Genomic DNA, 12,411 nt, shown 5'->3' on the forward strand with positions numbered 1-12,411 from the left:
AATGTTATACCATGCTCCCAAATAAACCTTGGATTGATTCAAGATTTAATTGGTGGAAATAAAAGCAAAAAATAAAATAAAGTGAAGAAAGCGTGTAAACATAAGGCTGAGCCACGGAGCAGGGTCAGCAGGCATGCGGAAACACGTTTTCATTTCATCTGGAGAGGTGTATTGGTTTCTGAAGTTTGTACTTAATGGTACATATTGCCACAGTGTCTGAAACCATGAAAACAGCTTTCTGCTGTTTGCATCTGCTAAATTCCCTGGAGACTGGCTGGGGCCCAGAGGGATGGGGAAAGGAATAAACTGAGGGATAAGGAGATTTAGAGATTTTTGGTGGGGAGCTCTCTGGGGGACTAGGCCTTCAGCATCCTGTGGTTCCACCCCACTCTAACCACAGTTGCATACAAACATGCCTTTCTCAGGGGCAAGCCTCACTTCTGGAAATGTCCCAAAACACTCAGCCACCTAGCACCAACATTTGAAGGGGATCCAAAATGGCCCACAGGCAATTGCAGAGATTTGAAATGCGTTAGGCTCCCACATGCACACTGGGCACACTGGGCCTCCGGGCCTCTGTGCGCACTCACGGGGACACTGGCTCTGGAGGGACAGTTGAGGGACAGTTGAGGGTCAGTGCTGTTGCTAGGCTACGACTGTTCCGGACTAAACATTCCAAGCCGTTGAGCTTTGCAGCCAAGGTGTGGCAGCGAGACCTCTGTGGCTTTTCTGTAGCGCCAGCGCTGAGATCGGGAGGCGGCAAGAGGCCAGGAGGGAAGTGAGCGGTGTTGGAAGGCGATAAGCCAGATGAAGAAGAGACTCGCTAACTTAGTGAGCTGGGTGGGCTTCAGCACCCATCAGAGAGCACGCAGGGATCGTGAGAAGCCCGTGCCTGGGTATCATGTCGATGTGAGAGAGCTGAAGAAGTTCCACAGAGCCGCATATTTAGGTGACAGGTGTACAGTGGAGGAGCTGCTGACATATAAGAGAAATGTCGTAGACAGCAGAGACAGGAAGAACAGGTAACAGCGGCGGGGTGGGGCGGGGTGGGGCGGGCCTGGGAGGAGCTGCCAACTATGGTTGTAAGACATGAATTTTAAATTGCCTTCCCATGTCAGAGATGTTGAAGTGTGAGACAATGAGCATGTTAGAATCATTGAAGTACAGTGTTCTTTCTCATCCTTGCAGCAGTAAAGTAGATATACGATCATTTTACTTAATTGAAATGTTGTCTTTGTAAAATAGTAACGGTAACAGTTATAATATTACCTAACAATTATTGAGCTATTATTTTGTGCAAGGAACTGCCTGATATTTTGCATAGCTTTTCATTTAAGCATCACAGTGGGGTCCTGTAAGATAGCTACTACTTCATGCCCATTTTGTTGATGAGGAAATTGAGGCACTGACAGGCTAAGTGAGAGCTAATAAGTGACAGTGTTAAAGTAGAAGTGAGGCCCAAGTTGAGCTGAATCTCAACGGCATGCCCTTTCTATTCAAACAGGTAGTTCTTCCATTAATGTGGTGAGTAGTAAGAGCTAATAAATATTGTTCTTTCCCCATAGAAAGAACTAAGATAAGACTAAATGTTAGTTTTAAAGGGGTAGGAATAGCATGCTGTTGAATGTTTACAATTACATGAGTAACTGTATCTTCGAAGTAGTACGCTCTAATTCCCTAAGAAGTCCTCTCATGTTCGCAGGACTGCCCTACACTTAGCCTGCGCCAGCGGCCAGTCACCAGTGGTGGATCTCCTTACACAGTGGTGGTGTGATCTGAATGCTCGTGACAAGGAAGGCAAGACAGCTCTCATCAAGGTGTGTAGCCGCCAACCGTGTCCACGTGAGATGGATTTGATTTAATTACTTAGAATAAAAATGAATTTATCTGTTTTAAATATAACGAATTGCTGGGACTTGAGGAATGTTAACTTGGAATGCCTAGCACTTACAGTCTGTTTCTTGGTGTGATACCAACAGGCTGTACAATGCCGGAAAGAAGTGTGTGTCACTATCCTGCTGAAACGGGGTGCTGACCCAAATCTTGCGGACGACTGTCAGAACACTGCTCTGCATTACGCCGTCTTGGCTGGAAATACATCAATTGCAGCAGAGCTGCTCCGCTATGATGCAAATATTGAGGCGATAAACAAGGTATAGCTCAACTGACTTTATTTACAAGATATTTGAAATACAGGGTCTTTTCTAGCTACAGGTGTTTTATTTATAGTAATATGTATACTGAATACAATACATCAGGCCCTGTTATCATGGAACCAACTCCAAAGCCAAGGCCAGAGGCTAGAGGTAGTGCCCACAGAAAGGGCAGAGCTCTGTCTCCCAGCCACACTTGTACCCCAGAAGGAACAGCTTCCCATTAGGAAGTGCCTGGGAGTGGGTGGTAGGCTCAGAGCCTACAGAAGATGAAGGCTTGCGGGGAGTGAAGTGATGGCAAGGGCGGGCTGCCTGCCTGGGGATGGGTGGGAGGAGGAAGGAACCCAGTACCCAGCAGGGGGAGCTGGGTGACTGCACCTGGGCAGGGGAGGCAGCAAGCCACAGGCCCTGAGCACCCCAGGATCCCAGGTTCTAGAACCTGGGCAAGTGAGGTCAGGTCATGTTTGACAGCCAGCAGGGGCATTCATTTGTGCTGGTGGCCACATGGCCCTCCGTGTACACCTTCACCTTGGGGTCTTCCATGCTCAGCCTGGTGTAGCTCCCCTGCGGGGCTGTGGCTGTAGGTGGGGAGCAAGTGATGGCGAAACTGGTCCTCCTGCTTTTTCTCCTGGCTCTCCCCTGAAGATTTTGATTGAATAAATGTACTCAGGTCTAGACGCAGGTATTTCAAAATACTTCCCCGAGATTCTGATACAACCCTTGGTTAAGAACTATTGAATGGATACGTGTAATGCATGTAAATTCACAGATCTCAAAAATAAGACATCTCTGGAAGAGCGGGGGTTTGATAGATGCTGCTTCTTTCAGTGCTCTCCTTTGCAGCCATGTTAGCCTGACTTTTACCCGTCTCTTCCTTTGTGACTGAGGAGTTTATTGGCAATATTACTGGCAGTATCTATTGCCTTGAAGAATAGCTCCTTTTCCTTTCTAACCACTGATCATTCAGTGGCACTCAGACAGTCTTAGAAACTTGCTTGTGGTGAGTGATTCAATAAGTAGAGTCGGATCCTTTAAAGATTTTGCACCTTTTGTTCCCATCCAGGTCATTAGGTCAGCAGGGTTTTTCTGATTGCAGTAATAGGAAATCATGAGCCTTCTTTTGGTTAAAGCTGTGTGACGGACTCTTGCAACCTATCTGTTAGATTCACTGAGCCCTAGCATAATCAAGATGAGAGTTTTTTTTAAATTAAAGTCTAATTGATTTACAGTGTTGTGATAGTTGCTGGTGTACAGCAAAGTGATTCAGTTATACATATATATATATATTCTTATTCAGTTATATATATATTCTTATTCAGTTATATATACATTCTTAGATAGATATATATGTACACACACACACACACACACACACATTCTTTTCCATTATGGTTTATTACAGGATATTGAGTATAGTTCCCTGTAGTATATACAGTAGGACCTTGTTGTTGATTTATTTTATATGTAGTAATTTGTATCTGCTAGTCCAAAACTGCTAATTTATTCCTCTCCCACCCCCTTTCCCCTTTGGTAACCATCAGTTTGTTTTCTATGTCTGTGAGTCTATTTCTGTTTTGTAAATAAGTTCATTTGTATCGTATTTTAGAATCCACATATTAAGTGATATCCTATGGGATTTCTCTTTCACTTTCTGACTTACCTCACTCAGTATGATAATGTCTAGGTCCTTCCATGTTGCTGCAAATGGCATTCTTTCATTCTTTTTTATGGCTGAGTTGTATTGCATTATATATAAGTATACCGTGCAAGATGGCAGTTTTAAACATCAAGACCCATGACATTAGTAACAAATTGGAATTGTTCTAATAATTTAGTTTCAGCCATCTCATGAATTAATTATCCATTTGATTAACAATTGGGGAGAATTAGATACAGGTAGGTTGTAGTTTTAGTAGGCATTGGAAAAATTCTTGAAGCAGGTATTATGAGCCTTTTTAAAAATGTATTTATCTTACAATATTTTTTTTAATTGAGGTATAGTTGATGTACTATATTATATGTTACAGGTATATAGCTGAGTGTTTCACAAATTTTTAAGGGCTATGCTCCACTTATGGTTATTATAAACTATTGGCTCTTCTCCCCAGGTTGTGCAATACATCCTTGTACCTTATTTTATGCCTGATTGTTTATGCCTCTTAATCCTTAATCCTAATTATCCATTTGATTCACAATCAGGGAGAATTCGATACAGATAGATTGTAGTTTTAGTAGGCATTGGAAAAATTCTTGAAGTGGGTATTATGAGTCTTAATCACAATTTTTATTACATGTTAGGGCCCAGTGTTTTTGTGTGTAAGACATATGATTCTAAAGAAAGGCAAGGTTTTATATACAAATACTTGATTTATACCCAACTGTTTGGAAACACAGCAAACATAAAAACACAAGTGGGCTATAGACTAAACATGCCTGGGTATGTTCAGTTTGTCTCCACACATTGAGTCAACATTTAAAATTTAGGAGACTTGTGCAGAAATCTACACTTCAGAACTTCTCCTAAAGAATCAAATCTGGTCCCCCTTGAGCCCAGGCCTATGTGGTCTGCTGTGCAGAGGTGGCCCCTTCTCGGTGGGGCGTGTGTTCTCCAGTTTGCTGCCCTCACTTGTGACCTTCACTTACTCGGGCCACCTGTGTTGTCTCTGTAAGCATTTGAATTTCCAACTCCTGTTGTATATTTTGATAGATATTTCAAGATTTTAAAGACAGTCTATATTAATTTATAGTCTACTTCATATTTTATAATAATCCCTTAAGAGTGGGATGGAATTTTTCTAATTAGAATTTTTAAGTTGGTTTCAGAAAAACTTTTTCTTTACATGCAAATAATCATATTCCCACTGGAATGTCTGCAAGCTTTATGAGATTAGTCATAGTTGTAATTGGATAGGTTATGCATGTTGCAGACAGTATGGTATCTTTCTCCTCAGCGTGGCTCCTTAGAAATGTAGTTGATTCAGTAGCTAAATGGTTCTCTCTGGAGCAGTGTTTAGAGTGTCGGGAGTAGTAGTTGAGCAGTAAGGTAACTAGAGAATGCCTGACACACGCTGCAATAGAAGCGAAGGTTCTTGGAACCAGCAAATGTCTGAAGTGAGTTTCAGAGAATGACTTCACAGGGAAACTTTGGAAGAGGTCCAGGAGGAACCTTTTAAAGAGAAGGAGCACAGAGGGGTGAGGAGGAAGGGGCTACTTTTTATTTACTTTATAGTGTATGTTTAAGTTCAGAGACTTAAGTTTTTAAATTCAGTTTTGAAATTTATATGTAATTTTGTACATTGTCAACTGTTTTTACTATTTTACAGTATAACTTGACACCATTTTTACTCGCCGTCAGGAAGAACAAAGAAGAAATGGTCAAATTTTTGATAGCGAACGGGGCAAATGTACATGCAGTCGACAAGCTGCAAAGGTACAATAGTTTGTTCTCTCTCTCTCTTTCTAATCTTAATGTTGTTCTAGAGTAGTAACAGCCAATCAGAAAGGTTAACCTAATAAGAAGAGGATTAACTTAGAATCAACACATCATCAGTTAGGTAGAAAAGCAATTATTCTGCCTGGTGTGACAAAGAACAGTATGCAGCAGGATTCATCTTCCTTTATGATAGCGACTGATGTCATTTGCATCCTGATTGTTTTGGTCATACGATCTTACAATAGTTCAGGGATTTCATTTTAGTTTTATTAGTATGGACTCTAATTTTAATTTACCTTATGAGACAGTGTTGAGTTTCTTCATTCTTTTATAATTTGTTTTAACCTCTTCTTGGTATATATATTTTTCTTAAAAGATGCATATTAAACAAAGAGGAGTTTGTTTTGTCTTTTGGATGACTCTGCTTTAAATTACTTTCTTTGAAGGATACTGATGTTATTAGGTTATCACTGAGTGAGTATCACTAAGAGAGTAACTATTACCAGATACTGTGGGCTCATCAGTTTTTATCCTTTTTCATTTCTAGTACATTTTGATGTTTTTATTTTTAATTGATGATGGTAGGAGGAAGAGAAATAGCTTTAATTATTGAATAAACATTCCCTTTAAAGAAGACAAGTCATTGGTGGATGATAAAGAGGAAAGAGCTGGGCTTTAGAGTCAGACGAGGTTGAATTCCCAGCTCTCCTGCTGGGGGACATGACTTATTACCAACCAATATGTTTCCTGACACGTAAAGGAGGGTCGTAGTACATCCTTCAAGGGTGGTTGTGCCTAAGAAAGACCATACGTAGACTATTCAGGTTAGTGCTGGGCACATGCTTCTCAGCGTGATTAACTGCAGCCATGACTCTTTTTATTGACATTTTTATTCATATTACTGTTTTCAGCCTGCAAAGAGCTTCTCCTTACCTGACCTCTAGCTGATTTTAAAGTATTGTATTTCAGACGAGGGAAGAAATGGGGAATCCTTTATTTAAATCTTTACCTACTTCAGATAATGACCTCAGCATCCTTTCTTGTCCTTCAGAGGACTTTAAATTAGCAACTTCTACTATGTGCTACCCAAGTAGGACAGGAGGCTTCTTTTTTGTCCCTCCGTTTTGGCCTTGGAGGTAATTTGCAAAGATGAGCACTCGAGCATGTACATGGTCAGTTCTCCAGGGGTGGGCAGGATATTAACTTGGTAAAATAGATCAAACTAACTGTTTAAGTTAAGCTAACTAAGTTCCTAAGAGTGAAGTTGTCTCTTTTATTTTAGATCAGCACTGATGCTTGCTGTACGTCATGACTCACCGGACGTAGTCAAGCTGCTTCTTCAGAGACGTGTTAATGCCGATCTGCTAGATGTACACGGACAGTCTGCTGAACGATATGCGTGTTCTAATGGTTTTAAACAGTAAGTGTTTACATTAAAGTACCAGTTATCTCTAAACTGAGGTTGGAAATGATCTAACTGTGACTTGTTATGTGACAGGTGAGAATTCCTAGTTGGGAGCAGGCACTTTGGGGATGGCAGTGAGACCCTCCACATCATCAGCTGGAAACCAGCAAAAAACCAGACTAGTGAGATGGAGCAGTGGGCACAGGGTTCTTTATCTCAGAGTTTGTAAGATGTTTATCCTTAGGGTCCTGCTGTTCTCCATTTCATTCCAGTGTAGCCCCAATGCATGGGGTACAAATAATGTCACATATCTGATTTTTCTAACTAGTTGTTTGGGTCTTGAAATGTTTAGTAGAGCAGAAAATCCTGTATTTTCCTTTGGGGACTTTCTTGTATAATCTTCCTCTTGAATTTTCCAAGAACCTGAGGAATTCCCTAAGGCCACAGTGACAATCCTCTCCCACAAGGCATTGGGGCAGGGTGAGGGCATTCTAATCGTTCTCTTGTTTCCCTTGATTCTGTTGCTGCAGCGTTGGTACTAAAACTGGTTTTAACAGGATCTCCTCGGCAGCTGGGTCTGGGGTCTGGATGTTGCTCTCTAAAGACCTTTAACAAAATTTTAAAAGAAGAAAAGGAAAAAGAAACTGGTCCTGCAGTCGGGTCATGATTGACCTCTGCTCCCGGGATGCCTGTGCTGATCCAGTTTCCGCGGTCTTCGTGGCGATGGACACGTAAACTTCAGAGTGACAGCTTGTTTAGTTCTCATACATATGCTTGTATGAGGTCATATATTTATAAATAAGTTTAACTACAAGTTAGATAGTAGCTGAGGTGCCCTGAAGTATAAACCACGAAGAACAGCTAATCACCGTAATTTGTAACATTTTCTGAAAACTGTCACATTTAAATGTTACACCTATGAAAAAAACACACCTTGGGTTTTATTTGGGATTCTCCAATAGTTCCAGCATTAAAGTTCAAGAACAAATTATTCCATTCTTCCAGTATTTCTCTGAGCATCTGGGGGATACATTATCTCATTAAATCTTCATAATACTCTTATGAGTATTAATAACTAACTGCCTGACAGTAAGATCCCAGTTTTATAAAGGAAGACTTTGAGCTGAAGAGAAGCACCTTGTCCAGGAACAAATAGCTGTTGGTTATAGAGCTGGGACTTCTGAGTTCGAGATACTTTCCGTATGTCAGGCTCGCTCTAGTTAAGTTGCTGAGCTGTAGTGCCCTCAGTTCATGACTACTTCACCTTACTTTTTTTTCTTTTTTAATTATACATCTTAAATTTAAAAGTGTAGATTGTACAAATTTGAATATATGGGACAATTAAAGTTTTGATACTGCCTGTGATATTGTCTGAAATAACCTAAGAATTTCATATATTTGGTAATTGTTTTTCATATTACTATTCAAGTAGTAATACTTATTTATCACATTTTTTTATACATAGCCTTTACCAGCTGATTGTCGACTACAGAGACGGAAAGATTCCAGATACTCCCCCTCAAAATAGCGACCCAGGACAGAGTTCTGGTAATAAGTTACTCTTGTTGGGCCCACCATAGATAAAGGAAGTAAGGTTGAGGAAATTTTGATAATGAAAGAGCAGTGAAAAAGGCCAGTGTGTAAATTTTGTGTATGTTTTCATTTTTTAAATTAATTTTTTCTTAATGGTCTAGTATTCAGAATTATGTAAGAAGTTAATTGTAGGTAATTTAAAATCTGAGACAATATTGTCTGAAAAGAAATTCATTTATTTAATCATGGCCCCTGAAGTCCCATATTATATCTTTGTGTAAGTAAGAAAAATAAGTTTTTAACTTTGTTGCACATTTCCTGTAACAGTATAACAAGTCGGCCTTGTTACAGAGCTGGCTCTTTAATTCTTACAGCAAATGGATTACATTGGGTAAATGAATGCTAGTTATTGCATAGTGATTAGTCTCACTAAAAAGTGGTTGTCTTTGAAACTGGGAGCTCAGCAATACCTTCCTGGTGCTGTAAACAAATGGCCAACAATTAGAACTGCACAGCTGGGCCAGTGTGCAGCATACTAGTAAGAGGTTGTTTTTTAAAGGTACCTAGTGATAGGGCAGAAGTCAGGAAAGCAGTGCCTTGTTGAGAAGCACTGGTTACTTTTCACATCATTACACCAACAAGGGCTCTCTCTCACCAATTTCATTCCTCAGAAGTGCAAACAGAATGAGATATGTTGCCTTCATGAGAGTCAGATGTTTTCTTCTTTTTTGGGGATACTTGTCATGAAACTATATTTTGTTAGAACAAGATTTTCTATTGCCATTAGTTAAAGGATTGTCATAATAAATACTCAGCACAACTCAGGACTCAACAAATTGTAAAAAAAAAAAAAAGCACAGAAGTGCTTCACATAAAAAAAAAAAAAAAAAAAAGACGACTGTGTTGCCTAGATGTGACCCCTAGCGTGCTGTTCAGTCTGAACTGTATGAGGGCACCTTTAACTTAGTACACCTTGATCAAGCAAAGAAATTCTGTTGTAGGAAATACAAAGATGGAAAAGACAGAGTTTTGGTCTTCAAGGTGCTCATAACACAATAGAGTTGTCCCTGGTTAATGTCTGTATATTTTTTAAACAGGATTTTCAAAGAAAACATTCCTATCTGTGAATTCATCCACTTAACAGATGACTATCAAGTGTCTTTTAGGTACTAAGCACCACTCTGACGTTACAGAATGCAAACAGGTCAAAAGCACAGTTCCTGGCCTCCAGGAGCTTGTTGCTGTCATCCTCATTTTTATGATTGGCTTTACTTTATTCTGTGCTTACTGTGTCCCAGAGCCCACTAGGACTTTGTAACCGTCTTTATGTATGTTTTATTGGTACTTAATATGTACCAAATACTTTTAAGTCCATGGTAAGGAAAGAAGTTTTTTAAAAATGGGTAGGATGTTAGGTAAGCCATGCAGAGCGAGTAGAAGTTTGCCAGGGAAGGAGGCAGAAGGGCAGTGTTTGGTGGGCGGAACATCTTTGAAGATTACATTTGGCAGAAAGGACAGTGGTGCAAAGGCTAAGATGTGCCAGTGAACTTTGCAGGATCTGTGAGTTTCATTTTGTTGGTGCAGAAAGGATGCTGTAGGAATGGTTGGGAACGAGGTGACTACCTAGCTCAGGCATGCTTCTGAAAGCTTTTCTAGTACTATAGAAAGGAGTAGGTCTGCTGTAGACCTTGGGAAATTTGTCAGAATGCTTTTAGCTGCCAATAATAATAGGAGCCCTAAGTAACAGTGGCTACAGCAACAGGAGTCAGGATTGTTTAGAAGGTTCGGTGATGTCATCAGGATCCCAGATGCTGTCCCTCCTTCAGCTGTGAGGCTGCTGGTGTTTGATGTCACCCTTCCTGGTCTGCTGATTAGCAGCAGCTCCAAGCATCATCTTCTCACATGACAATATCCGCAGGCGAGGAGGGCTGCTTCTCTCTGCATGTTTTCTGTTAACTAAGAAGAAAACAGAGGTGCTTCCGGTAGACTTCCCCTAACATCTTATGGGCTGGGCTACATCACATGCTCATTCCTAAAGCAGCCACTGGGAAAAGAAATGCAGTTACTGTGATGACCTTAAAACAATCATTTCTCTTTTTGCAGCTAAGGAGAGTTTACCTTCTTCGCATGCTGGGGCAGAAAATATCCAAGAAAAGTTGCAATTGCCCAGCAAGGACAATGAAGAAGAAGTGGTTGTCGATTTGGGAACCAGCAATGGCAGCTGCATGGATTCAGTGAAGAATGTTGAGCAGAAGAGTAAGAAGATTCGATTTGAGTCTTAGGGTTTCCTGTTATGACATAAAGCGGGGATGCACAAGCTTTTTCTATAAAGGGCCAGAGAGTCAATATTTTAGGCCATGTGATGTCTGTCACGTCCACTCATGTCTGCCATTGCAGTGTGAAAGCAGCCCCAGACCGTATGTGAGCGAATAGGGATGACCGTGCCCAGATAACACGAGGTTGACAAAGCCAAATGGCAGGGTGGGTTTGTCCCATGGGTATCATCCAGAAATACCATGCTATGTAAGCTTGACATTGTCAGTTTATGATACTGATTCTACTAATGGTTATCATTCTTTTGTGAGTCTCATAAAGTTTGGTTGGTATTTTGGTCCTTGTAAACAGCAGTTCACTTTAAAATATCAAATTTGGATAAACACCCTTTTCTTTTTTGATAAATATAAAGGAGGGGAAGTGGTTTTTATGCATTAATTACCTACCAGGAGTATACTCAGTATTCACTCAAGTGTGTAGTCTCCAGGTGTGGTCCCAAAGGAATGCTTTTTAACAAAACATTGGTCTTATACTTTTAATATTCTGTATTTTTCTGTTGCTCATATAAACTCTATTTTACTTTCTTCTTTAATAGAGAGTTTAGTGATTAAGGTTGCACCGAGGTTTGAAGACATCTCTGTAAGCCGGTAGGATTTTATGGATTTTTAAAAATTACATGTTGACTAAGGGAACACAGAGAAAAGAAACAAGGCTTGTTGAGTGTCCTACTCTGCGTTAGACACTGTTTTATGTACTTGGCATTTGTTACCTCATACAGTCACCACAACAGCTTTGCAGAGTAGCTGTGCTGTTATAGCTTACTTCTAGTTAATTAGGCAACTGTAATTTAAGGAGGTTGACTAGTTGACCCATGATTCCATGGTTAACAAGTAGTTGACCTGTGACTTAACCATCAGGCAGCCTGGCTCCCAAATCTGCTTTCTTATCCCTCAGCATAGACTTTTGTGACTTGTTTGTTTAAAGAAATGAACTCACTCATTTTTGATGTGTATTTTTGCTCCAAAGTATTTCACCCAAACATGATGCTGATGATTCACGGCCTCCATCAGATGATGACTTAGATCTTGCTCCCAAGGTAAAGTGTTCTCTTGTGAAATTAATTTTTCTGCTCTGAATTTAGTTTTGTGTAGTATTTACTCTTAAAATTTAGCAGTGTTCTGCCTATCATTGCTTTATGTTTGTATGAGAAAGTTGGTCAGAGTAAACCATTTTATAAAAATATGGCAGTTTTTTCTTTTTCTTTCTTTTTTTTTTTTAATTTTGGTAAATACTGAAGATGAGGCTGAAGCAAAATGGACTAGAAAATAGATCACGACAGGAAAATTGTACTGTGAAAAGTCTTCCCACAACAGAGGAAGTGTGAAGCTTGGCCAAGGATAAGGATTCTTTGACTTAAACCACACTGACGGCACTTGTATAATACTCGTGCCTCAGGGATATCTTCAGTGCACACAGCTACTTACTGTGATAATCATGGCCTCTTCCTGGGGCCCTTCAGTTCCAAAACTACGTAGCATGTATCTTTCTTTTTCCCCCTTGGACACTTTTTAATTTGATATCAGAGAGTTGTGAGGAAAGAGAGTTTTTTTGTT

The 12,411-nt window shown here is 40.2% G+C and overlaps 1 protein-coding gene across 1 annotated transcript in view; it reads left to right on the forward strand.

Annotated features, from left to right (window-relative positions):
* Window positions 1-12,411, forward strand: part of LOC135319260 (ankyrin repeat domain-containing protein 30A-like) — a 64,013-nt gene that overhangs the window by 12,462 nt on the left and 39,140 nt on the right. The window contains exons 4-11 of the mRNA XM_064478773.1: window positions 1,703-1,817; window positions 1,980-2,153; window positions 5,477-5,583; window positions 6,869-7,006; window positions 8,457-8,539; window positions 10,628-10,780; window positions 11,394-11,445; window positions 11,825-11,894. Coding sequence (XP_064334843.1) covers window positions 1,703-1,817; window positions 1,980-2,153; window positions 5,477-5,583; window positions 6,869-7,006; window positions 8,457-8,539; window positions 10,628-10,780; window positions 11,394-11,445; window positions 11,825-11,894 — 892 coding nt within the window. The remainder of the gene's footprint in view (window positions 1-1,702; window positions 1,818-1,979; window positions 2,154-5,476; window positions 5,584-6,868; window positions 7,007-8,456; window positions 8,540-10,627; window positions 10,781-11,393; window positions 11,446-11,824; window positions 11,895-12,411) is intronic.

This window comes from Camelus dromedarius, chromosome 24 (assembly GCF_036321535.1).
Source record: "Camelus dromedarius isolate mCamDro1 chromosome 24, mCamDro1.pat, whole genome shotgun sequence".
Taxonomy (NCBI): Eukaryota; Metazoa; Chordata; class Mammalia; order Artiodactyla; family Camelidae; genus Camelus; species Camelus dromedarius.